Source organism: Aspergillus undulatus, assembly GCF_047715775.1.
Source record: "Aspergillus undulatus strain CBS 261.88 unplaced genomic scaffold BDV17scaffold_10, whole genome shotgun sequence".
In the NCBI taxonomy this organism is placed as follows: Eukaryota; Fungi; Ascomycota; class Eurotiomycetes; order Eurotiales; family Aspergillaceae; genus Aspergillus; species Aspergillus undulatus.
This window is the reverse complement of record NW_027396614.1, coordinates 599,485-623,467: the sequence shown is the minus strand read 5'-3', so window position 1 is coordinate 623,467 and position 23,983 is coordinate 599,485. Positions and strand designations below refer to the sequence as shown.

Below are 23,983 nucleotides of genomic sequence, written 5' to 3'. Positions count from 1 at the left end.
CGGACTCGGCACCCGGATCCCAGTATCCACCACCCAGAGGGACCTCTTACAGACCCGTCCCTAATGACCTTGAAGTCTCGACATGCATGTATAACCCCTCATAAGCCTGCCATCGGCGATGCATATCTGACAACACCCAGTGGATGGTTGGTTGATATGCCCAACGAACACATTAAGCTCTGTCGGAGGGACGCGGGACCGTGGTCAATATCTTGCCCGGAAGGCAGAAATTTCGTTGCGATTGCTTGTGCTGATGCCCATATGAGGGCCCCTTGCTTTCTGCCAAAACTGCATGTTGGTCCCGAAATTATGCAAGTGTACTCCGTACCCAAGAATGATTTGACGATGTGACTCAGTCACTCTTCCAACTGTTTCAGGGCATCGCCCTCCGGAGCTTCTGATTTCGCTCGTCATCCTGATGCCTGCGAGCAGCGTGATAGCCACGAGTTTTCCATTTCCATTGGAGACTAGTTGATCTGAATCGCTGAGCGGGCGACATAGATCCCCAGCTGAACTGGCACAGTATCCATCGGTATTCAATCTCAGCTGCCTTTGGGAACTAAAAAGCCCACTTCTGTAAGGGAGTCATGCAATGGGACAGCAACACGAAGTGCGGGTACAGAGTTACCAGTGCAGAAGTGATAGACATCCATTCTTATAGTCGACCTCAAGCAGCCTAATTGGCAGTTCGTGTGTTGCCGCTAGCTTGGTAGTGGGCCTTATACGAGCCGCCGCGTAGCCACTCCGCACATCCCCAGCCGCAGCCCTCGTATCCCCAATCGATTCAGCCCCATATCTCGCGCAGGTTTGCTGTTTGTAGCTTTGATCTACGTTTTGACAATGTTGCATGGTGAGGATATTAATATCTTCCTAAGTCACGACCGGATATGGATCCCACGACGCAGCAAACTCGACTCTGTGTGGTCTGCCTGAATACGAAGATTGTCGTTGATCGACATCGTATATGCCTGAACACCGATGATCTATATCCGTGGCAAGCAAAAACGGAGCATGAGATGGCTTTAGCCCTAATCCAACGTGAAGATGCTCTTTCCATTTTTATCTTCACACCTGGACTCAATATCCTGGAAGAGAACATAAATACCCCCTCGATGCCCGCTGCTGTCCTTAATTCTTATCAACACATCAGCAAAATCAACCAAGACAAACTACCAATCCATTCAAATATCGAAGAATCATCTTCAACCACAACTCCACCAAAATGCAGTTCTCTACCATCGTCCTCAGCGCTGTTGCTCTCTTTGGCTCCATGACCGTTGCCGCTCCCACAGATAACCTTGTGGCCCGCTCCTCCTGCCAGATTGGTGACATCTGGGGTGCTGGTGATGCCGCCTGCAGCGCATCTGTATGTGTTCCTACAAATAACAGCTTCAAGCCATTTACTAATGGATATACAGTGCCTTAAGGACGGAACCTACCATGGTGGTTACTGCAACGACAAGAAGTAGGATTCCTTACCATTCTGCTGACCTATGAATACTGACTGAGCTCTCTAGCGTCTGCATCTGCACCCACTAGATCCATGCATTTTTGGTGGTTGAAAAGCCCCCCAATGGGGCTCGGAATTCACTGGGAGAGAGATTGTTCCGGAGGGTTAGAAGTAGTGTTTCTAGTTCTCCTCGCTCACTTGACAATAAACAAACATTCTTTTTGGCTCTCTACTTTGCTGCTTCTCGTGGCACAAACGGTGCCGGTCAGTAGGCCTTGTAGGTCGTTTTGCATTGGCGATGATGCTCCAGATAGAAAGGCAGGTAGGAACTGGGAAACATCCTGCGGAAGCAGTCCCTCTATGGGATCTTTATACGCATTGGCTTAAAAGTACCGCGCCCAGATAACTCGCCTCAGCAAGTAGCATCTCCAAGCGTAGGAAGTAGAACCCTTTCGTAACGTTCGAATGGCCGCTGGCCTTGTCAACAGCCTCAACGTGAACAGTTTCAATATACCTCAACTTATGGACCCATCAACGCATATTGGCAATTCCAGTGCCATTTAAAAAATTGGCAACAGTACTTCTCTTCGAGCTTGGCTCTAATCCCTAGGGCCATCGAGGCCTCGTGGTCAGATCCATGTACCCCATCTCGCGGGGGTGTGCTGATGCCCAGGACCAGGATCTGACAGTTCTGCACACCGTGGACCTGGGGTTCCTGACATACGAGGAATGGTAACCGCTGTGACATTCGCAGACAAGATCTTCCAGTCAGGACATATGTGAGACCAGATCAAGGCATGCCTGCGGCCGATGTCGAGCCATGGATCTAGCAGCTCAGAAGTAGGCTCGTGAGTATGCCTGTGACCGGGTAATGGGCAGCGAACACGCAGAGGGACATGTGAACTGGGATTGGTGGTGGATGAGGACCTCCTTGCCATCAGGACAGAGGATTCCTTGTGTGGACGCGAGCGTCTTGCCAACCCACGTCAGCAATTCGATTATGGGGATGGTGTATGCAATGGCTGAGAAGGGAGTTGATCTGATTGAGGCGCGGTACGAGGGTCTCCGTGAGCGATAATTGCAAGGTATGGTATATACCCTGAACCCTGACATCGCCCTTTCCGAAGATATATAGGGTATTAGTAGGAAGACACGAGATCCCACCGGCCATGACACTAGGTTGCTCCACTACGCAAGCCGCTAAACAAAACATCATCACAATCGGTGGAAATAATGATCTCCTTCCAAGTGTCCATCATCTCCTGTTCACGCTTCAAACTCCCCCCAATCGTCGCCATAGCACTCCGTCCCAACGCAAGCCTCCCAGGTAAGCTTCGCCCTTCACGACGACCCGTCTTTGTAAGAATCTCAACAATAACCGTCGCCCCCTTGACGGGGTCACCAGGCTGGTGGAGATTATAAGTAGCCAGCGCATCACGAATCTGCTGAGTGCCAGCATGTTAGACAGAGATCTGCTTCTGCGCAGTGACCTTGTGCTCGCCGCTGGTGGTCAGCAAGTTGGTACGGAAATACCCCGGTTCGATGCATGTCACGCCTATACCGGGGGGGTCGGGGGGGGGAGGGGGGGGGGCGCGACCTCGCGCCGAAGGGACTCAGTGTAGATGGCAATTGCAGCTTTCGAGCCACAGTAGGATCCCGCAGCGGGGGAACCGTTCCACCGCTGATAGAGCCGAGATTGGCGACGACCCCTGATCTGCGGGCACGCATGGAGGGAAGAACGGCGCGGAGGAGCCGGATCTGGGAGAAGACATTGACGTCCAATTGGGCGAGCATTTCGTCGTCACTGCTCGTTGCACACGTTAGAAGCGGAGCTTTTTCATAGCCAGATATGAAAGGGATCAGGTGGTGGCGTATGTGGCGGAGGTAAGAGTTGCAGTCGATGGAGAGAATAACCCATGACTGGGCACGGGTCGCCTGGATTTATAGAGCAGCGGGACAGACTTGGCGGGGGCGGGCCGCTGACAGGCGTCCAGCCAAGATCTGCTCGCCGCCAGGAGACAGTGCCTTGGGTCATCGCTCATTCCGGGCATGGGCGCTCTGTCCGTCCGTGCTGATGACCTCCCGCTCTTGCTGTATAGTATGGACAGTGCCAGAGACATTATGCTAAGCACGGAGAATAAGCCTCGCCCCGCCTCCTACAGGGCTTTTTCATGCTTATAGCTAGAAAGTCCCGTGCTGAACTATGCCCTACGACTTGCGCAATAGATCTGCGTTCAGGCACATGCACCCTGGGGCCGTTTGGAGATATCGAGCATAGCATGCCCTTGAAGGGGACTCCTTAAGCCAGTAATCTCATGAGGTTGAACGATGATAGTTGGCAAGCTTGGCTTTCTGCATATTCTGCCTAGGGCATTAACTGGATACTCACAGGTTAGCTCAAGCTCCAATGAGACGCGAATAACACTTGCAAGATATTCATGAAGAAGATAAGAAAGGAAAAGACAATAAAATGGGAATTGCTCTCCTTCTCCCGGTGCCTCTTTCTTCAGCATGCCGCGACGGTGCGCCTCTGGTGGCACCGGATTACCGTCTTCCCAACACTTATTGCCTTGGGGCAAGCTTCTTTTTTGACAGGACAAAGCCTGATCGGAATGACGCAAGCAAGGTCTTCTCTACAATGAGCAGAACGCTTGCTGATGTGCTTCCTGATGTTCGTGACCATATCTGCAAAGCAGTCGCTAAAAATCCAAATATCGGCAATGAGTCCTTGAGTAGACAGTGGGAGCATCTGGTCTTCAAACCTCTCCTGGAATGGGAACAACAACAAGACTTGATGCCAATAGTCTTGATCTTTGTGCTGGATGCCTTGGATGAGTGTCAGAATGAGAGAGACCTGAGACTTATGTTTCAGCTGATGAGCCAGGTTCGAGATTTCAGGAAGATCAGAGTCAGGGTGTATATCACCAGCAGGCCGGAAGTGCACATTCGTCTTGGGATCCGGGAGAATCTGTATGATGTTGTTGAGGAGGAAGTACTCGACAAGATATCGACGGCTGAAACAGGCGAGGATGACATTACACTCTACATGAAGCATGAGCTGGCCGAGATCAGGGGAAAACATTTGGGTGCAGAAGATTGGCCGACTGCAGAGGATTTCACGAAGCTGGTGGAGAAAGCGGATGGACTGTTTATTTATGCAGCCACTGCTTGCCGCTTTCTGGGGGGAGCAAGGTCGCGTTCTCAGTTGGACAGGCGGTTGAGCATGATTTTTGACAGCATAATTGCCGGCACCTCACCTCAGGGAAGCCTCGATCAGATATATACCCACATCCTACAGTTTTCTGTCAGTGGGGAAGATATTCTCGAGGAGGAGAAAGAAGAATTGGCAGATCTGTTCCGTCAGTCTGTTGGTAGCATCATCATACTGTTCGAACCATTGGGAGTAGCGGCGCTGAGCAGTCTGCTCGCCGCACCACAGGCAAGTATTGAAGAAACGCTACAGGGCTTACATTCACTGTTTGCCCTGCCTGAAAATGACCAGACTCCGGTCAAGATTCTCCATTTATCTTTCCGGGATTTCCTGCTTGACAGTCAGCGATGCCTTGATGACAGTTTCCTCATCAACGAGGTCAAACAGCATGAGACACTTTTGCACCGTTGCCTGGAGGTCATGTCAAGCGGTCTCCGGCAAAATATCTGTTCTCTTGGATATCCTGGGGCACTGGCGTCTGAGATGGAGACGTCATTGGTGACAGAATGCATTCCGGCCGACCTTTACTACGCATGTGTCTACTGGGTTGACCACCTGCGAGCCAGTCAGATGCAACCGGAGGACGGAGGAGAGATCCACGCATTTCTCAAGGCACACTTCCTCCACTGGCTCGAAGTAATGGCTCTTCTCGGCAAGAGTGGCGCCGGTGTGCGGAAGATTGGAGAACTTTGGGATTATATCATGTCTTCTCCCGTAAGATGGTTCTTCAGCGAATGCTACTTCCAAGAGGCTAAATTTGTATATCTAGGTCTCCGAAGTACGCGAGCTGGTATATGACGCGATGCGGTTCTCCCTTGCTTTTAGAACCATGATTGCAACCGCGCCGCTTCAGGCGTATTCCTCGGCGCTTATGTTCGCACCCGAGACAAGCGTAATTAGGCGCTTGTTTTCTGGACTCATCCCGAGCTGGGTACGACAGCTACCTGCAGTTGATACACAGTGGCATTCGTTTCTGCATACGCTGGAAGGACACAGAGACGCCGTGAGCTGCGTTGCTTTTGCTCCAGATGGAAAGAGTCTAGCGTCCGCATCCCATGATCATACCGTCAGACTCTGGGATGTTTCTACAGGGGAACAGTTAAATACATGGGAAACTCAACAATGGGTTAAATCCATTAGCTTTTCGCCAGACGGTAGCCTGCTGGCAGCCGGGGGTTGGGAGGGCCACGTCTACTTGTGGGACATCAGCACCGGAGCTGTGCTGCAAGTGCTCGAAAGGGAAATACTTGATTGGGACCGGGACCGAGATCATGGCGTGACATTTCTGTCCGACGGCAAGGTTCTCATTTCGACCTCGAGTAACGGCAAAGTTTATCTATGGGATGCTCTGACCGGTGTACTACTTCAAATCCTTGTTCTAGACAGTTTCCGCACTGGGAAAGTCCTATTCTCACCGGCTGCAAGTATGCTTGCGTGGGTTGATGGTGATGGCCACAGTGTCTATCTCTCAGGCTTGAATGAGGCCTCCCTCGAGAAGCGGCAAGAACTTCCGAGTTTAGGGTTGAGTGTGTTTTGCTTTTCGCCGGATGGTAAGTTGCTGGCATACAAACGGTGGCGTGAAGGCGACGGCCCTTCAGATGAGGAAAGTCTATGGCAGGAAGGCGTCAGCCTATGGGATGTAGAGAGTCAACAAGTACTCGAGAGGTTTGAGGGAAAGTTGCGGAATGTCGACGCCGTATCATTCACGCAGAACGGAAAGCGTCTCGCTTCGGCAGCGAAATACGATAATGGGTCGGTGCGTATCTGGGATGTTGCAACGGGGACACTGCAGCAGATTCTCAAGGGGGACTGGGAGGAGGATGATGACAAGGTTGCGAAAAGTGTGCATTTCACTGCAGACGGGTCTCGAGTCTTTCGTGCAGCAAGTGACAGATCGGTGCAGATCTGGGACGTGGCAACTGGCGCCCCAGTGCTCAGCCTCGCAGACCACAGTATCATCGCAGTAGAAGGCTCGCCAGACGGCAAACTCATCGCATCTGCGTCCAACGTTGGTACAGTCGGCATCTGGGACGCAACTGCTACTTCAGACGCGCGCGAGACAACCAACGTTGACTGCAGCGAGATCGAAGCCATAAACTTGTCGCCAAGAGGGAATCTCATCGCATTGGCTTTCTCAAGCGCTCGCGTTGAAATCTGGGATTTGACCTCCCGTGCCTGCGTTTTACACTTCAAGACCAATGGTTGGATGGCGGGTGTTATGGGGTTCTCGCCCGATGAGCGATTCTTCGTATGTCGGCCCAGGTTTTCTGATCTTTCTGTTTGGGATGTCCGCACCGGGAGAATTGTACATGCGCTTGATAGGAGCTGGAAATGGTTAAATGTAGCATTCTTGCCTGACGGTAGGCTGGTCACGGTGGGAGAGGAGGGCACTATGCAGGAAGCCCGGCCCAGCAATGAGCCCATCAAAATGCATACCTGGCATCCTGAAACCGGTGTCTCGGAGGAATCTCTCATAGACCACCCGAAGGGTATTATTAACGTGGCCTTCACAGCGGATAATACGTTGTTGGCCTCTGCGTTGTCCGACGAAACCATCTGCATCTGGGATCTATCCACAGGAGCTGGACTGACCTGGGCCGGGGTGAAAGATGAAATGGTCTACTATCTGACATTTTCACCAAATCACAAGTTCCTAGCATCAGTGGCATTCGACTCAAACACGGTCAGGCTATGGGATGTATCTTTGGGCCAACTGGTCAACGAACTGGAGTGCTCTTCAGATCTGAGCGACGCGGTGGCATTTTCGCCAGACAGCACTTTGCTGGCGACTTCATCAGACGACTTTACAATCCTGCTCTGGGATTTGTCCACCGGCAGCATTCTAGGAAGGTATCAAGGAGCCCGCAAGTTCTATAACCTATCTTTCGTTGACAACCAAACGCTCGAAACCGATAGGGGACGACTCGATCTAGCCTGCTTCCGTCCCAGCGCCGGTGACGCCGGTGAAGGTACAACGTGGACTCCAGCTGACCCGCCGAAAATGTTTATTGATGGGCCTTGGGCTGTGCAGGAGAGCCGGAAAATACTTATGTTGCCTGCAAACTATCAGGCCGAGTATGTTATTGCCCGCGACGGCGGCCTTGCGATCGTCTCGCCGTCTGGTCGGCTTCTATTTTTCGAGCTTGGTCCCGTTTAGCTGGGGGACGATCTGTAGGATCGCTGGGCTTTGATGCATACGTAGTCCATAGTTACCTTGTTATTGCAGTTGTGCACTTGGCCTTGGAACTGGCGATTGGATTCGGGTCTCTCATGCCAGCGCCTGCCTGTATCCAACAATGTATCCTGGCCCTTGGCAAAGCATGTCTAATTCATGGCACAACCGTGGAAGCCTCATGACTCATAATGACTTTTCTTGGGTATAAGTGACTGTCAATAGAATCAGATCTTCCCGTTCCTCAACTGCAAGGTGGTTAGAGCGCCGGGTAATACTAGGGAGGCAAGAGAAAGATTCAAGCATACGAGTCCGAGCAAGACTGTCTAATGCGCGTTTTTCTGAGTTCTACATAATTAGCCATGGTTAGTACCTGTTATAGGTTTGGAGGTTAGATACTTTCTTGGATAAAGAAAGTTAGAGAGTGTTATGAAATATGCATGCACAGGGGAAGAAGGACAGAACGAGGCTGTATCAGCTACACATACGTAGCCTACTAAGGAGCGGATGCCAGGGGCTCTCTCGTCCGGGCTCCGTGCCCGCGATGAGCTCTCTTCGATAGATCGTTGATTGATTGATTGATTGTTAGATACAATGAGGGGTTGAGCTTTCAGGAGTTGGAGTAGTGTGTGGCTAAGCCACTATATGTCACGTGGTCTCTTACTTCCGTATCACCATAGTTTGCTTTCCTAATTTACCTGTCTCCCAGGATAGATTACTAAGTTTCTTATAATAGCCCTCTGTCTTGCTCTCCTTTGCCCTATACTTTCCTAGCTTCATGCCTAGTCTTGAAACTGGTAAGGGCATCGTTAGCTAATCAAGGATCAGTGTAAGCGTTAATGAATCAGGCCAGATCTACCGGACTGCCCTCAGATTGTGTTTGAGTTCCCTTTCTCTTGAGACTTGCGTTTGGCTTTCGTTACTTTTGCTTCCATGTATACAAGTGTTCATCAAGGAGGTGGGAGGTAGCTGGGCTATCTCGTCTTTGTCGAAGTCTCTTTAGTAAGTGCGGTTGAGATTCTTGTTTTTAGTTTTTCCATTCATTTTAAGTTGACCATTGGATATTGGACATGTCTTCAGTAAAACATTGACGTGTAGAAGATTCGCATCATGAGGTATTCCACTGGATACTCATCGAAGATATCCGGAATTAGTTCAAGCCAGTCGGGTTTTCCCTGGCAGTAGACCGTCGAATTGCAATAGTCCCAGTACTCTGGATACCAGCCAGCCAGATTCCAGTCAAGTAGCGTTATCCGATAATCTGGACTCCCATCTGCACACACTACGTTCTGTTCAATCATCACGTTCTTCGGCTGGAGATCTGCATGGGTGAAGACAGCTTTGTGTCCCCTGAGTGTACGTCGGATCGGTTCACGAAGCAGTCGGACGTAATGCGGCGACTCCCTTTGCCCTAAGCATTTTAGGAGGCCTTGGTTCAATTGTTCCTCGTTGTCGAAGGGACCAGATATGCTCGGGTCGTGATCAAGCGTAGAGAGAATGCCCTCGTAGTAAGGCGTGCGGTTCAAGTTCCCAAAGTACCCTTGGGAGGGGATACGTCGCAGTTCATCAAGTGCCTCACTGATGCGTTTGCTGACTGTCTTCTTCTGGTCTTCTGGAAGAGACGGCGCTAACTTCTGCAAATGGGTACCGGGGATATGATCCATGATAATGTATCGTTTCTGAGTCTCCGGGTCGACAAAATGATCGTAAGCTTTTGGGATAGGAACGTTGCTGTTAGCAGCCACAAACTTCATGTTCTCTGCTTCCAGCGGCGCGATGGAGATGCCGACTTTGACCGCGAAGCGCTCTCTTACTCGGACGACCTTGACCGATCTGCTAGGGTCGCTGAGGATATCGGTTGATGCTTCGATCTCGGCGATGCTCGGGAGCGCAGTTCCCTCGTCAGCCATTTTGGTTAATGGATAGAGATGTCGTCGGCTGAGTGTTAGAATAAGAGGATGGAGAAGGGAAGGATGAAACGGTCAGGAGGTGATAACACCGCACGCAAACTTGCAAATAATAGGCATACTATCCAGATTAGGATTACGAGTAGGCCTAATAGGGCGTGTTTGGTGCCCAGATATTTGTCCGTGAGTACTACGACCGAACCTGCAAGGTCTGACAATTCTTTAGAAGCCAGTATGGACATATAGGGACTCATTGCCAGAAGGCCACTGGGCCTCTGGAAGGAGAAAAGCCCGAGTCACAGCCAGCACAGGTTACAGGTGAGGTGGCCTTGTCTGAACGGTCGGACGCCCCGAAACCAGTCATGTGATGGCCTTGATATCAATCACAGGGTGCGGCCAGTGGCTGCGTGTTTCGGCGAAGACGGCCGCGTCGAAACTGTGGTTGTCGTTCTCGCCGAAATAGTAGTCCTGTCTGCTGATGCTGGCGTCGTGCTCGAGTACATTGTGGCGGCTGAGGTGGTTTAGCGAGAAGGTGGTTGCGCTTTTATCGGGGTTTGTGGTTAGGGCCTCTTGGAAGAGGTACTGTGCTAGTTCGACATCGATGTTCAGGGCGTCGTTGAGCGCGGAGATTGTGCGTGCTTCTATGATGTTCTTGCCATTATGTGGGAGGTAGCCGTGGTTGGCGAGTGAGTTGAGCATCGGGCAGGGGGCTCGGACTGGTTGGGTTTGGTTGCTTTAGCTTCTGGTGGTAACAGGGAGGTAGGTAGGTCTGAACTTTGATATGGACGGATATGGATATGGACATGGAGGCATACCGGCATCAGGGCCTGGACCGGACCAAGGAAGTGGATGGGGGACGCTGTGTGCAAAAGCCTGGGCGCAGGCAATAGTGGACAAAATCAAAGCAGGCTTCATTGCTCGTGTATGGGGTAAGGATCAATGGCTTGTTTCTCTTCCTCGAGCTCCAGGTCCCCACGGACGGCCCTGCGCACCTCTATATACCTGGGCGGATGACAACTTGGCTCATTCGATTGGCTGCCTGCTCTCAACCACTAATATAAAATCCTTTAGGTTCGCCAGTAATCTGAGTGGCTCCACACCGGAGGACGTCACGGATTTGCCATTCTGGTATGCTCTGTACGCATACGAGCCAGTTTCCTATCTGCGAACGTGAGAAACGGACGCATACAGGGTAGTGATCTTCACGTCACTAGTAATAGAGTCCTTTAAACCTGAACATGGTGGCTCTCTGGTGGTACCGGATAGGCTGGAGTTCTTCATCAAGGTACGTATCAAAGTTAGCACTTGGAAGGAAAGCGGGCTTACTGTTCAACAGGAACCATGGACAGCGTTACCCGCTTCTTGAGAAAGACCTATCAACACCCGCACAATACAGGGCTAGTTAGGGACACTTGAAATGCATTCCTTGAGCCTCGAGGCCGGGAGCACCTCTAAAGCAATGTGCCTTAACTGACGGCCGGATCCGCTTTTGTTATACGCTTCTTGGGCGCTCCATGCTGGTGCAAGCGGGGGCCGAATGGTCCTGCTGGCGAGGCCCGGTTATTGTCATTGGAAGTCTAGGTCGGCGATCTATTCCTACGCAGGAAAATTGACTGAGAGAAGTATCTAGTAGAGGTTGTAGATACTATTCAGCCGGGCAGCCCGGATCTGGTCGTCGGATGTCGGTGCGCGTGGGCTCCGCATGTTATGCAGATCACGACCTGGATGATTGTCTGCCTCCACTCATTAGATGGAAGTCCCATCAAAAAGCTTGCACACGTACCTATGAGAGCGCTGACTCTGAAATCACCTGGAGCCCAGCAATAGTATAAGGCTTATCCCCTTGCCTCGGCTGCTCTTATTGTTGGGCTGAGCTGCAGCCTGAGCTCCATAGTCCGTGATACACTCCGCAATGTTAAGTACTCCGAACTGGAGCCATCATCGACGGCGGAGTCCTACGTCAAGGGGGGGGGAGGTTGCATCGGCTCATCGGTGGAATGCAGAATGCAGCATAAAGAAGACTCGGTACCCGACATACGCGACTAGAGCTTACCATAAGTGCAGGCTATATGCGACCTAGGCTTCGGAGAGAGATGTGAAGGTGAGGAGTTGGTGGTGCAGCAGAATGTAATCTGGAGCCGAATGTACCGGGCTGGCCGTTCCCCAATCCCTATCGTCGTTGAGATACCTCTTTTCACAGCTGGCGCAGCTATCTATCCAGGGAATGATTCAATTTGAAACTCTTTCTCTGCCCGGCTGCAGTTGGACTTGCTCGGCGGGAGCCGCGGGACCCGTGGTGACGCATGCCTTGCAATGACACCATACTTGTGAAGAAGCAGGATGATACGAGTACCAATGTCCCTTGGGTGAGATCCCAAGCCGGGGGTAGTCGCCATGCAGTAATCATCTTCTCTCGCGAACTCATACTTTTTGATGCAGAGGTCGTCTAAACCGCGCGTGAGGCTACCACACTAGTTTGCATCCAGCCCTGTCTAAACCCAAGATAGCTTAGCGCCGCCGTGAGTGGGTGCATTATAGCAATTCCTCAGTAGAAGGAGAAGTCTGATGTCGGAGTTTTTAGGGTTTCTTGCCTCGCTGTCAAGAACTGAGCATACCGAGACAACGAGATTCCTCTGCATAGGTAGTCGTGAAGCAGTAATCGGCGCCTCGGTGCGAGGCCACCTGATCGAACAATCGGAATCACTTTCCACTTCTGTCACACGGAGCAAAAGCAAAGGTACTTCCGACCCTGTATGCACCTCGCAGTAAGCAACAAAGCTCAAATAAGACCCAAGGAGAACGGACAACTGCATCGTACTCACAGACAATATCCTATTCTAATATCATTATGACTGACCTCTTCGTTGATCTCGCTGCGCCAAACGGCCACCGCTATACCCAGCCCACGGGCCTCTTCATCAACAATGAATTCGTCGCGTCCAGTGGGCAGACCATTACCTCTCTTGACCCCGCGTTTGTCGCCCATATCTGAGCAGGCAGGATAGAACTAACAGAAGTAATCCAGAACCGACAAGCCCATCGCGACCGTCCACGCCGCTAGCACAGCAGACGTCGACCGTGCAGTGAACGCAGCCAAAAGGGCCCTGGTGCACCCATCATGGAAGAAGCTACCGGGCACCGACCGCGGCCAGCTCATGGCTCGTCTTGCAGACCTCATGGAAAAGAACAAGGAGTTGTTCGCGACCATCGACGCTTGGGATAACGGTACGGGTTTCTTGCAAGGCCTTCCAGGCGGAACGTACCTGCAGCTAACGTCGCCATTTCTCATAGGAAAACCCTACCACGTCGCGCTAAACGAAGACCTCGTCGAAGCGATCGGTACGATTCGGTATTACAGCGGGTGGGCGGACAAGACCTTTGGCCAGACGATTAGCACGACGCCCGAGAAGTTCGCGTATACCATCCGTCAGCCCGTTGGCGTTGTCGGACAGATTATTCCCTGGAATTATCCTCTCTCCATGGCCTGTTGGAAGCTTGGTCCGGCTCTTGCGTGTGGTAATACGGTTGTTCTTAAGCCGGCGGAGCAGACGCCTTTGAGTATCCTGGTCTTCGCGCAGCTGGTCAAGGAGGCGGGATTCCCTCCTGGTGTTGTGAATATTATTAATGGGTTTGGTCGTGAGGCTGGGGCTGCTCTCGCTGGACATCCCTTGGTCGATAAAGTCGCGTTCACCGGGTCGACCATGACAGCCCGGGAGATTATGAAGCTTGCCGCTGGGACGCTCAAGAACATCACGTTAGAGACTGGCGGTAAATCGCCTTTACTCGTCTTCCCCGACGCGGATCTAGAGCAGGCCGTCAAGTGGTCACACTTTGGGATTATGTCGAACCAAGGCCAGATTTGCACTGCGACATCGCGCATATACGTCCACCAGAATATCTTCCAGGAATTCCTTGCGCAATTCAAGAAAGCCGTTGAGACAACTTCCAAGATCGGCGATCAGTGGGATGAGAATACCTTCCAGGGTCCGCAGGTGACGCGCGCTCAGTACGACCGGATCCTAGGCTATATCGAGGCCGCAAAGAAAGATGGAGCTCAGGTTGTTACTGGCGGGTCCGCCCATTCACCTCTTGACGAAAAGAATAAGAACGGCTATTTTGTTCAGCCTACCGTTTTCACAGGCACAAATGACGACCTAGCTATTGTCCGCGAGGAAGTCTTTGGCCCGGTCGTGGTCATCCTGCCATTCGCCAGCGAAGAAGACGCGATTAAGCGTGCGAACGATACAACATATGGCCTGGGTGCAGCAGTTTTCACTCGAGACCTTGAACGCGCGCACCGCGTGGCGGCTGAGATCGAGGCCGGTATGGTCTGGGTTAATAGTAGTCAGGACTGTGATCCCCGGGTTCCTTTTGGTGGTGTCAAGCAGAGTGGAATCGGGCGTGAGCTGGGAGAGGCGGGCCTTGAGGCTTATACCCAGGTTAAGGCTGTGCATGTCAATATGGGGAACAAACTATAGGGATTTGATGATTGCCTGTGTGGTCAGGAAATGAAACTATGATAATTATCGTTATATAAGATTGGAACATCTTACGAAGTATTTCCCATTCCTGTTGACTCTCGAGGGAGATGCTCTACACTACCCTACTAATTCGGAAAGGCCCTGGGTAATTGGAACACAATTAAGAGATGATATCGGACCACTTTGCATTGATCAGTAGAAACCCTCGAAAAGGAGTGTCAGAGGGTTACGCTTATGTTTGAGTATAAAATATCAGCAAGCCATGGGCAAGCGCACTAACCAAGGTTGGCCTCTCCGGTTGGACTTCGATATCGTCTGAAAATACCGGCGCCAATTCTACCTCGAGAGAGCTCAAGACGCGGGGGACCTATCCAATGGCAAAGCTAATGCCCACCGAGAACATCGCTTTCTACACAGATAATGATATCGGTCGGTTTAGACGACCTATAATCAGACAGTACCTCCTATCTCACGGGACCTCGTAGCGGAACTCAAGCGCGATGCCCAGCCCTAGTATTATAAGGGTTCTCTAATAGGGAAGCGGTTCCGCAAACTGGGTTGAACCCAGTAACGAAACAAATCCCGCACCGAGTAGGGGATCCTATCCGTGTTTGCTGATGAACGTTTTGTCAATGCCCCTGAAATAGTTTAGAGTGGCTATGCGCACAATAGGCAAGTTCTTCCTCGATAAGGTTGTGTCGACGTCAGGCTTGCCCCAGATTCACGAATATCAATTACGAGAGAGAAATAGAAACCCTCCAATCCCAGATAGCTATGTTTCATTGCCCCGTGGAGGTGGAATTGCTGTCCAGGAGTTTCCCCGGACTGGATATCGTGGAGTCCCGAGTATGGCCGCAATATAGGACCAGAAGGACAGGATCCGGGGTAGATGAAGCGAGATAAAACGAGAATAACTACGACAAGCTAGTTAACATGCTTTTTGAGAGCTTGTAAGATCATATCTATGATATAACCACGACTATTTAGTAGCCAATTGGTACCTGACTCTGCTCAGGACCCATAGATAAGACTGGGATATGCTTATGCTGGGTGTCGTAGCTGCACTGCCTATCTGTCCCCTCCAAGTCCTGTAGGTTCCACTGGTAATCCTATTTCGCCCCCGGTGACTGTTCATAAGTTAGTACGTTTGGCCGGCGGGAATATCAGTGCAGCTGCCGGTATCCTGTTTCTTCACATTCCTCCTCCTTGCACGGCTTCCATTATAGTGTCTTGCTCGTGTCGTACTTTGCAATTTAACACCATCTTGACCCAACGTCACACCCTTACTATCCTCTCTTCTCGTATATGCCGATAGTCAGGTTGATCCATAACGATGTCTCCCCATACCTCAGATACAGCCCAACCGGCGAACGCCGACATCGAGAACAACGAGATCGAGAAAACACACGAGGAGAACGCCGGCATGCCCATCGACGAACAAAAGGCTGAGAGCTTGCCCTATCGGCAGGACGTGTTTGGCGACGAGGAACATGCTGAAGTCAAGTACAAAGTTCTTACGTGGTGGTAAGGCTGTCAACGTCTACTAGTCCGTGCTCTACTTTACTGACCGGGTCCTTCTACAGGCAATGTGGCCTTCTTATGGTCGCCGAAACGATATCCCTCGGAATCCTCTCCATCCCGAAAGCCATCGCCGGGCTGGGTCTCGTACCGGCTATTGTCATCCTCCTTGCTATGGGTCTCGTCGCCTCGTATACAGGCTATGTCATCGGACAGTTCAAGTGGCGGTATCCGCATGTTATCAGTATGGCTGACGCCGGCGAGGTCCTCATGGGGCGATTTGGCCGTGAGATTCTGTTTGGCGGCCAGATGCTCTTCTTGATTTTCTTGATGGCTAGTCACATTTTGACGTTTACCGTGGCTATGAACACCCTGACGAACCACGCTACCTGCTCGCTTGTCTTTGGGGTTGTTGGCCTTATTGTCTCGCTTATCTTCTCCCTGCCGCGGACAATGAAGAATATGTCATGGCTGTCTTTGGCTTGTGAGTATCGACTAAGAACATCCTAAGATCGAGCTGACTCCTCCAGCCTTCATCAGTATCTTCATCGCTGTTATGATTGCCATGATTGCCATCGGCATCGAACATCCCGGTGGACCCGTCAAAGCAACAACTGAAACCAGCCTCGTCACTGGCTTTACCTCTGCTTTGAACATCATCTTGTCATATGGTAGGTCGCAAATTCCTGAGCCAATATGTGGACTATGCACTAACACGTCCCAGCGAGTCACAACGCCTTCTTCAACGTAATCGCCGAGCTGAAAGAACCGCGGGACTTCCCCAAAGCACTCACCCTCCTCCAATCCATCGATATCTCGTTGTATCTCGTGGCTGGAGTGGTGATATACTACTATGCCGGTGCAGACGTTGCGTCCCCCGCACTTGGCTCTATCAATCCAGTCGTCTCAAAGGTCGCATATGGAATCGCTTTACCAACGGTACGTCCATTTTCCCTTGGCGACTTCTTCGCTGCTAACTGTAGTAGATCATTATCGCGGGCGTTATCAATGGTCATATCGCCTGCAAGTCAATATACACCCGCGTCTTCGCCGGCACAGACCGCATGCACAAGCGAGACCTCATGGCCGTCGGGTCCTGGATTGGTATTGCCGTCGCCCTGTGGGTTGTCGCGTGGATTATTGCAACTGCTATTCCTGTTTTTAGCAGCTTGCTTAGTCTCATGGTGCGTTAACCCTACCTCACTCATAATCTGCTAAGGGTTACTAAGCTGTGAAAGACCGCCCTCTTCGCCAGCTGGTTCAGCTTCAGCCTCCCCGGTGCATTCTGGCTGTTCATGAATAGGGGGTTGTGGTTTTCCTCGCCGAGGAAGATTGCTCTAACTTGCCTTAATTGCTTTTGCTTCGTTGTTGGAGTTGTTATGGTATGTTTATCCGCCTGCCACTTCCTTGTGCTCCTGGCTAATGGATGTTGTCAGTGTGGGCTCGGTCTGTATGCCTCTGGCAAGGCTATCCATGATGATCCGTCGAGTGCGAGCTTTTCGTGTGCGAATAATGCGTAGCGCAGCAACGGGTCATGTTAGAAGTAATGTTCACTTGTTTGAGTTGTATATTGCGCTTTGGGCTATTGATAGCAAGCCAAACGATGGTGTGATGCATTACCATCTTGTTATCTAACGATGTCGCTTCTGCTCTATTCAAAGAAATTTGAAGTCTTTCTCAATCTGCGTAATGGAGCTTTGGCCAAATTGGATATCAAAGCTTATGTTGCGACGTGCTACCTACCAGTAGAACCTGAATCCCATATCAAATTCATTGCTAGAAAGAAAGAATATATGCTAATTGGGGAAGAATTCAAGCACCTCATTGTCGAAACCCCTACAGCTTCGAAAGCCTCCCATCCGGCCGCAAAACCGAAAGATGACTCTCTCTTATCTCAGAAATACTCCTACACCCTGCAAGTGCCATCGTAATCCTCAACTCCTGCCTTAGAATCTTAATCGCCAACTCAACACCCTCCTGCCCATTAACAGCAAGACCCCAGATCGGAATCCGGCCCATAAAGCAGTAACTTGCGCCGAGCGCAAGCGCCTTGAAGATATCTGACCCGCGTCGGATTCCGCCGTCAATGGCTAAGGGGATGCGCCCGCGGGCTACGTCTGCGCAGAGTCGGAGTGAGTCGAGGGTCGCGGGAACGCCGTCGAGTTGGCGCCCGCCGTGGTTGGAGATTACGATGCCGTCGACGCCGTAGTGGATTGCGAGTTCGATGTCGGCGGGGGAGCAGACTGTTTGTTATTTTTGTCAATGGTCAATGGATGTAGGGTGTCTGAGCTGGGAGGGAGACGAACCTCCTTTTAGCCAGATCTGCATTGATGTGTGTTGTCGCAGCCATGGGATCGTCTGTTCCCAGTCGAGACTCGGGTCTAGACGATTAGTTCAAGTATCAAATGGTGGAGGTCGAGCATACCGTAATCTGTCTTGTTCGAGAGGTCACTTCCATGGCTAAGGATATTCGGCCACTCCATGTCCTCCGGCAGCAGAAAGCTGTTTCGGAACTCGTTCAGTCTCATGCCCAGCACAGGGACGTCGACCGAGAGGAAGAGCGCTTTGTATCCGGACTCTACAGAGATTAGCAATTGCTACTTGCTGCCAAGCACAAGATAGTACGTACTCTCCGCCCGCTTCAACAATTGAAGCGTCAATGACCTATCTCGCAAAACGCACATCTGCATCGCGTAGGGATTGCCGAGTCCCTGTGCACCAACGTCCTCTAGGGAGTAGTTCGAGTAAGACGACAGACCCATACATATTCCAAACTTAGCTGCTGCACGGGATGTTGCGAGTTCACCGTCTGGATGGGCGAGTTTCTGCGACGCTGCTGGGCTGAAGCCGAAGGGGAGGGAAACCTATTGCACACACATATTAGCAGTCGTACTCTGATAGCTTCAGACAAAGTATATACCTTTGTTCCTAGTATTTCGGTACTCGTATCGACAGTCGCAACGTTGATCAGAACCCGGGGGAGGATTTTATATCGGTCATATGCGGCCTCGTTATCGCGCAATGTGATCAGGTCCATGGCACCTTCATTGTAATAGTCTGGACATCTCAGCATAAGACGTCCATGATATGTTGTTGTACATACCTCTCACCATCGCCGGGAGTCTGCTGCTTCCCAGTGCCTTGAGATCGGCGATGCAGGATACATCCTGGTGGTAGCTCTCTCCTCGATGGGCCATGTTTGTCGTATTGCTGTGTGTTCCTTGACTTCAATTGACGGGGAAGAAAGTATTTGAGCAGCGCTGATCTTTAAGATACCGACACAAAACCCTAGGATATTGTATGATAAGCCCAGGGCAAATGAGGCCGTCGTTATACTCCTACGGCGTTGGCTTCCTGTTGCAACTACCGGGAGAAGAGAGCTTTCGGAACCGCCTACCTGCTTTGCAGTGACAGCAAATGCGGCCACAGAGCGATTCGCAATGTACCGATCGCGAGGCCTAACCTGAAGTTGCAGCACTACTGATTGCATTTCTTCCCGGGCTCTTTGATTATGTCGTACCAAATGTCTAACAAATTTTGAGTCCCTCAATCATTGGCCGACAGACCGAATCCAGAGCCCCAAGCATCTATCAGCTCATGATATAGATGGCTCGAGCGTATTGACACTGGAATTCTGCTTTGTGTGAACACCCAAATTAGCCCAATTAGCCTTATCCGGTCCATGGCTTACGCTGCGACCATATCTACAGCCTATCGTGGCATTCAAATCACTCTATATGACTCGCCCCGAGTAACTTTAGCTGAGGAAAAACCTTTATAATAAAAACAAGCGCCGGCGGATAGGTAGTTGAGACTTTGGCCTCAACATAGGTTGCTCCAAAACTGCTATTTTCTTATTGCCATTTGATGTAGGGCCTGTTTGAAGCGTGTCGGTGTAGGCCGCAAAACCACTACCGGGGCAGAAAATGTTGGTTGGAGAGTATCATGGCAAGCAAAGGTGAAGGCATCTCCACTAATGGAGGAGGACCTCCCGAAGACTGCGCAGGTCGCTAGCCAAAGTCTGAGGGAGTTGGAGACTGATAGACTGATAGCAAACCTATACTCCATACCCCAGCTCCACACGGCAAGACAAAATAGGAAGGAACTTCCGATGGCCGGAAACCCCCGCGCCCACAGTTCCATGGATCTCGTACTCCCCTTCTTCTTTTGATGCCACCATCCCCGGCCTGCTTGGTTCACACCCGCAAGCATGCCAAATCCGTCAATCGCCCTGGAAGTTGGAACCCCTCGTGCTTTGCCTGCTCTCCTGCTTCAATGACAGCCAGATCCACCCGGCCCCGCCGGTCTCACACTCTGGGGGCGTGTAACACCTGCCGCCGCCGCCATGTCAAGTGCGATCAGAAGCGCCCTGTCTGTCGCACTTGCCGGAACTTGAAGGTTCCCTGTGAGGGCTTCTCTAGTGAGGTACGGTGGATGCGCAGTAGTGATGACAGCGAGAAGGCCGCCGATCAGCATGGGACTCGTCGACATCTCTATACAGGTGAGAGACTTTGCCCAAGGAGGGTTATTCTGCTAATCTGCTGACCTTCCAGAACGCTCAAGAGAGTCCATGAGCACGTTTCTAGGCACAAACCTTCTCTCCGGCTCGATTAGCGCTTCCTTGGCTGAGATTGATTCCAAAACCCGTGATCCCGAACACCCCCCCGTGGGCGATTTTGTTGTCGGTCCTTTCGGCGTCCTGGACTTTGCGCCTGATGCGTCGCACAATATGCCGCAACAGCCCACGGGCGACAATTCCCAGCATGGGGAGATTGCAAATGCCCCTTGCAGCCCGCCGCCGACCGCCCCTGACAATGCCGTGCCTCAAAACCAGGTTGATCTGCCCACCCTGAACAATGGCTCACCCTCGCATATTGATGACTTTCTGCACTGGTCCGATATCTTGGGCTTGAGTCCCGAGCAACCGGGGTTCTTCCAGCCATCCATGCTGGACTTTGACATGTACCTAAGTACTGACCCCGTACCTGACGCCTTTGCTCTCGAGACCAATCCACCGGGTCAGGGAAGCACGGCCATGATTACACCTCCCCGCAGCGCCAACGAAATGGCCTCTACATTCCTCGATGCTGCCGCGCTGGCAGATGCCCCGTTCCTCTTCCGACACTTTAATGAGAGCGTTGTGCCGCAGATGGTGATCATGCCACTTGGTGACAAGTCTCCGTGGAGAATCCTAAATCTGTCTTCGGCAATGGCCACGTTTAACGACCTCACGATCCTTGGCTCCCAGAAGATCAGCCATGCCCGTCTTGCCAATTTGTATGGACTCTTGGCCTGTTCCGCTGTTCATCTACCCTCATCGCATAGCCTCAATGGCTCAGCCGAACACTGGCAGCAGGCTGCCTATCAAATGTTTGAACAGGCTAGAGAACATATGCAAAAGTCGCTAAAGTACGAAACTCGAGAGCCAAAGCGAGCAAAGTATAAAGATCAGCTGATGGCTATATGCTGTCTCATCCAGTATACAGTAAGCTTGCCCCAATAAATCCCCGGCATAACTGACCGTATAGGTCATCTCCGGGCAGCACCAACATGCGCGAAGCTTTATGGTAAATGCCGAGTACATCCTGCGCGTACGTGGCCTGCTGAAACACCGCATATCACAAAAGTCGCGACTGTTGCATCACGTCTACACCTGGCTGCGGCTGGTCGGAGAGAGTACCTATGTCTTGCATGACTACAACCCGTCTAGCTCATTCCTAGAAGCTTTGGATTCAAACTTTCAGCGTTCACGTTCTGATGCTGTTGCCGACGAGTCAAACCCCCGACTCGATGACTTTTTACGTCTAGAGGCGCACGATGCAGATAGCGATCTTAACATCAACGAGCCCAAGGATGCTCAAACTGGGCTACATGATATCCACTTGCAAGACTCGCGCAGCTTCTCGGACACCTTGTACAAACAAGTCTATGGAATCCCAGAAACATGGCTGAGCCTGCTCTCGCAGACGACGCGGCTAGCAAACGTCATGGAGACATTTCGCATCGCGCAGAAATCCAGCCGCAACACGAGTCTGGAAGCATGGGAAACATTGCACAGACGCAGCGTCCGACTGGAGAATCTGATTTGTTCATGCGATCTTGCTCTCGCAAGGGATCAATCGAGACCGCACGGACATATGCTTCGAGCGTTTGACTCGGCGCTAGTTATCTTCTTCTACCGTCGCATCCGCCGCGTCCATCCTGCAATCATGGCCGCCCATGTCGACAGTGTCATTTCCTCGTTGACGGAGTTTACCGCTGCTTTACCACAGGAGGAGCGAACCGGGCCTGGAGCTGCCTGGCCTTTATTTATTGCCGGTTGCGAGGCGCTCACGGCTTCTCGGAGAGATGCGGTGTTGCGGTGGGTTGATAATGCCATCTCGACCTGCGGCCCTGCTGGATTCAGTGCCGCGAGGGAGATTATGGTCAATCTGTGGCGGAAGCAGGACGAGCATTTGGAGAAAAATAGAGGCGAGCCAATGCCGACTTGGACGACGTTTATTCAGGAGAGGCAGATATGGCCTCTTTTCTGTTAATCCCTTACAAGTATAACAATCATACAGCCATTGGCATTCATGTACATCATATCTAGATAGTCTTGACCCCAGCATTCTTCAACAACCCCTTGAGCTCCTCCTGCAATTCAGGACTCAACAACGCAAACGGCTTCCTCAGCCCGCCGGTAGACTGCCCCCGAAGCTCAACTCCCGTCTTGACAGCAGCCGCGTAGTTGTGCGATTCCAGGAACTTGCAAATCGGCCACGCCTTGCTCCACAGTTCGCGACCCTTCACCAAATCACCCCTCACACTAACAGCCTCGTACAACTCCACCGCAAGCTCAGGGATAATATTCGCAGCGCCCCAAACACCGCCGGGACATCCTGCCGCAAGACCATAAAAGGTAAGTGTATCCCACCCGTTAAATGAAGTAATCTGGTCCGAGAGTCCGAAGATCAACTCTGTCAGGGCGGGTGCATTACCCGATGTGTCCTTGAGCCACTTAACCCCGACCTTACTCAACCCAGCAATCTCAGCGGGCGACAGAGTAAGTCCACTCGCGGAGGGGATATTATAGTACATGATCGGCAACCCCGAAGCCGTATGTATTTCCGAGAACATCTCAGTCAACTGCTCCAGGTTAACAGGGTCATAGAACGGCGGAACGACCATGACCGCCGCCGCGCCGGCCTTTGCAGCATGCACAGCTAGCTCAACGGCTTCCGTCGTCGATGTGCTCCCTGTCCCCGCGACGACGGGGACGCGCCCGGCGGCGAATTTCACGCATAGCTCCGTCAGCTGCTTGCGTTCGGGGAGCGAGAGGGTTGTGAATTCGCCGGTGCTCCCGCCCGGGACGAGGCCGTGCGTCCCGGAGGCGATGAGGTGGTTGATGTGTGTTTCTAGGCGGGCTTCGTCGATGCGTGTCTTGTCGTCTGTGAAGGGGGTTATGAGGGCGACGAGGATGCCGGTTAGGGTGGTCATGTTTGTGGATGTTGATGCCGTGTGAGATCAAATAGCTAAAAAGGTGACTGGAATTGAGCTGGATGAAGGAAACAGAATTCGCGAGGCTATAAGTAGACGATGTCAGGACTGAGGCGACAGATATAATACATGGATGACCTATCTGGGTTGGGAACGGAGAGACCTTCCTACTTGAGTCGGGGCTAGGGCGCACGGAACAATGGATATAGGAATCGGTTGCCCAGTTGATCGGAGTGGCTGACGCTTACTTTGCTGGGTGAAGAAGTTCCCATATCCCGGTGGGCCAGGGAAAGAGAAATCAAGGTGCTGCACTCCTCTACGGCGGAATATTGGTTGCCTTCTTTGGCGCGTCTACTGGCGGTTGTAGAAGAATTCGGCCACGGCGGATAGGCGATTGAACACAGAAACCCACAGGGTTTGGTTTAACCAAGCTCCGGGGAAGTTGAATCGCTCGATGCCATTGACTCTAATTACATAAGTCACCGATGCTCTCATAAACGGGCTTCGCCTTTCACTCTTCTCGGTGAGATTTTCGAAGTTACTCCTCGCTTATATGGCCTCTTGCAACACTAGCCCGTGAGGCATGGCACGCCATACTAACAAGCTTACCGTACTTGTCGATTACTAGTCGGTAGCGACCTGGCCTGGGATCAATGGCGGGATTGTTCGGCTGTCCGTTTTCGTTCTGATCGTTGTAGTTGAAGTCCAGAACTGCGGAAACCATCCACATCCGGGGTCGGGGGTCATGGCTTTGGCGGTCCGATC

The 23,983-nt window shown here is 51.7% G+C and overlaps 10 protein-coding genes across 10 annotated transcripts; 5 read left to right on the top strand and 5 right to left on the bottom strand.

Moving 5' to 3' along the window:
- Window positions 1-1,222: 1,222 nt before the first annotated feature.
- Window positions 1,223-1,539, top strand: BDV17DRAFT_289017 (uncharacterized protein; the record flags this gene model as incomplete). The annotated part of the gene is made up of 3 exons (XM_073761560.1): window positions 1,223-1,366; window positions 1,419-1,465; window positions 1,518-1,539. The coding sequence occupies 3 exons, from the start codon at window positions 1,223-1,225 to the stop codon at window positions 1,537-1,539; spliced, it is 213 nt and encodes a 70-aa protein (XP_073618311.1).
- Window positions 1,540-2,325: 786 nt separating this feature from the next.
- Window positions 2,326-3,178, bottom strand: BDV17DRAFT_297193 (uncharacterized protein; the record flags this gene model as incomplete). The annotated part of the gene is made up of 3 exons (XM_073763453.1): window positions 2,326-2,856; window positions 2,917-3,005; window positions 3,130-3,178. The coding sequence occupies 3 exons, from the start codon at window positions 3,176-3,178 to the stop codon at window positions 2,626-2,628; spliced, it is 369 nt and encodes a 122-aa protein (XP_073618310.1). The 3' UTR covers window positions 2,326-2,625.
- A 910-nt stretch (window positions 3,179-4,088) lies between these two features.
- BDV17DRAFT_289015 (WD40 repeat domain-containing protein) lies at window positions 4,089-7,818 on the top strand (the record flags this gene model as incomplete). The annotated part of the gene is made up of 2 exons (XM_073761559.1): window positions 4,089-5,375; window positions 5,431-7,818. 2 exons carry the CDS (start codon window positions 4,089-4,091, stop codon window positions 7,816-7,818), a joined length of 3,675 nt encoding a protein of 1,224 aa, XP_073618309.1.
- A 1,091-nt stretch (window positions 7,819-8,909) lies between these two features.
- On the bottom strand, window positions 8,910-9,956 carry BDV17DRAFT_297191 (kinase-like domain-containing protein; the record flags this gene model as incomplete). Its single annotated transcript, XM_073763452.1, has 1 exon — window positions 8,910-9,956. The coding sequence occupies exon 1, from the start codon at window positions 9,741-9,743 to the stop codon at window positions 8,910-8,912; it is 834 nt and encodes a 277-aa protein (XP_073618308.1). The 5' UTR covers window positions 9,744-9,956.
- Window positions 9,957-10,100: 144 nt separating this feature from the next.
- Window positions 10,101-10,439, bottom strand: BDV17DRAFT_289013 (Chloroperoxidase; the record flags this gene model as incomplete). Its single annotated transcript, XM_073761558.1, has 1 exon — window positions 10,101-10,439. The coding sequence occupies one exon, from the start codon at window positions 10,437-10,439 to the stop codon at window positions 10,101-10,103; it is 339 nt and encodes a 112-aa protein (XP_073618307.1).
- Window positions 10,440-12,588: 2,149 nt separating this feature from the next.
- BDV17DRAFT_289012 (aldehyde dehydrogenase ALDH) lies at window positions 12,589-14,218 on the top strand (the record flags this gene model as incomplete). Its single annotated transcript, XM_073761557.1, has 3 exons — window positions 12,589-12,713; window positions 12,766-12,965; window positions 13,032-14,218. 3 exons carry the CDS (start codon window positions 12,589-12,591, stop codon window positions 14,216-14,218), a joined length of 1,512 nt encoding a protein of 503 aa, XP_073618306.1.
- A 1,336-nt stretch (window positions 14,219-15,554) lies between these two features.
- On the top strand, window positions 15,555-17,259 carry BDV17DRAFT_280315 (transmembrane amino acid transporter protein-domain-containing protein; the record flags this gene model as incomplete). Its single annotated transcript, XM_073759863.1, has 7 exons — window positions 15,555-15,745; window positions 15,805-16,223; window positions 16,270-16,410; window positions 16,464-16,678; window positions 16,726-16,923; window positions 16,978-17,121; window positions 17,176-17,259. 7 exons carry the CDS (start codon window positions 15,555-15,557, stop codon window positions 17,257-17,259), a joined length of 1,392 nt encoding a protein of 463 aa, XP_073618305.1.
- Window positions 17,260-17,575: 316 nt separating this feature from the next.
- BDV17DRAFT_280314 (alpha-hydroxy acid oxidase) lies at window positions 17,576-18,936 on the bottom strand (the record flags this gene model as incomplete). The annotated part of the gene is made up of 6 exons (XM_073759862.1): window positions 17,576-17,982; window positions 18,046-18,120; window positions 18,165-18,317; window positions 18,369-18,603; window positions 18,660-18,796; window positions 18,843-18,936. 6 exons carry the CDS (start codon window positions 18,934-18,936, stop codon window positions 17,576-17,578), a joined length of 1,101 nt encoding a protein of 366 aa, XP_073618304.1.
- A 1,062-nt stretch (window positions 18,937-19,998) lies between these two features.
- On the top strand, window positions 19,999-22,275 carry BDV17DRAFT_297189 (Zn(II)2Cys6 transcription factor; the record flags this gene model as incomplete). The annotated part of the gene is made up of 3 exons (XM_073763451.1): window positions 19,999-20,240; window positions 20,293-21,224; window positions 21,268-22,275. Exons 1-3 carry the CDS (start codon window positions 20,015-20,017, stop codon window positions 22,273-22,275), a joined length of 2,166 nt encoding a protein of 721 aa, XP_073618303.1. The 5' UTR covers window positions 19,999-20,014.
- A 52-nt stretch (window positions 22,276-22,327) lies between these two features.
- Window positions 22,328-23,218, bottom strand: BDV17DRAFT_280312 (dihydrodipicolinate synthase family protein; the record flags this gene model as incomplete). The annotated part of the gene is made up of 1 exon (XM_073759861.1): window positions 22,328-23,218. One exon carries the CDS (start codon window positions 23,216-23,218, stop codon window positions 22,328-22,330), a length of 891 nt encoding a protein of 296 aa, XP_073618302.1.
- Window positions 23,219-23,983: the final 765 nt, after the last annotated feature.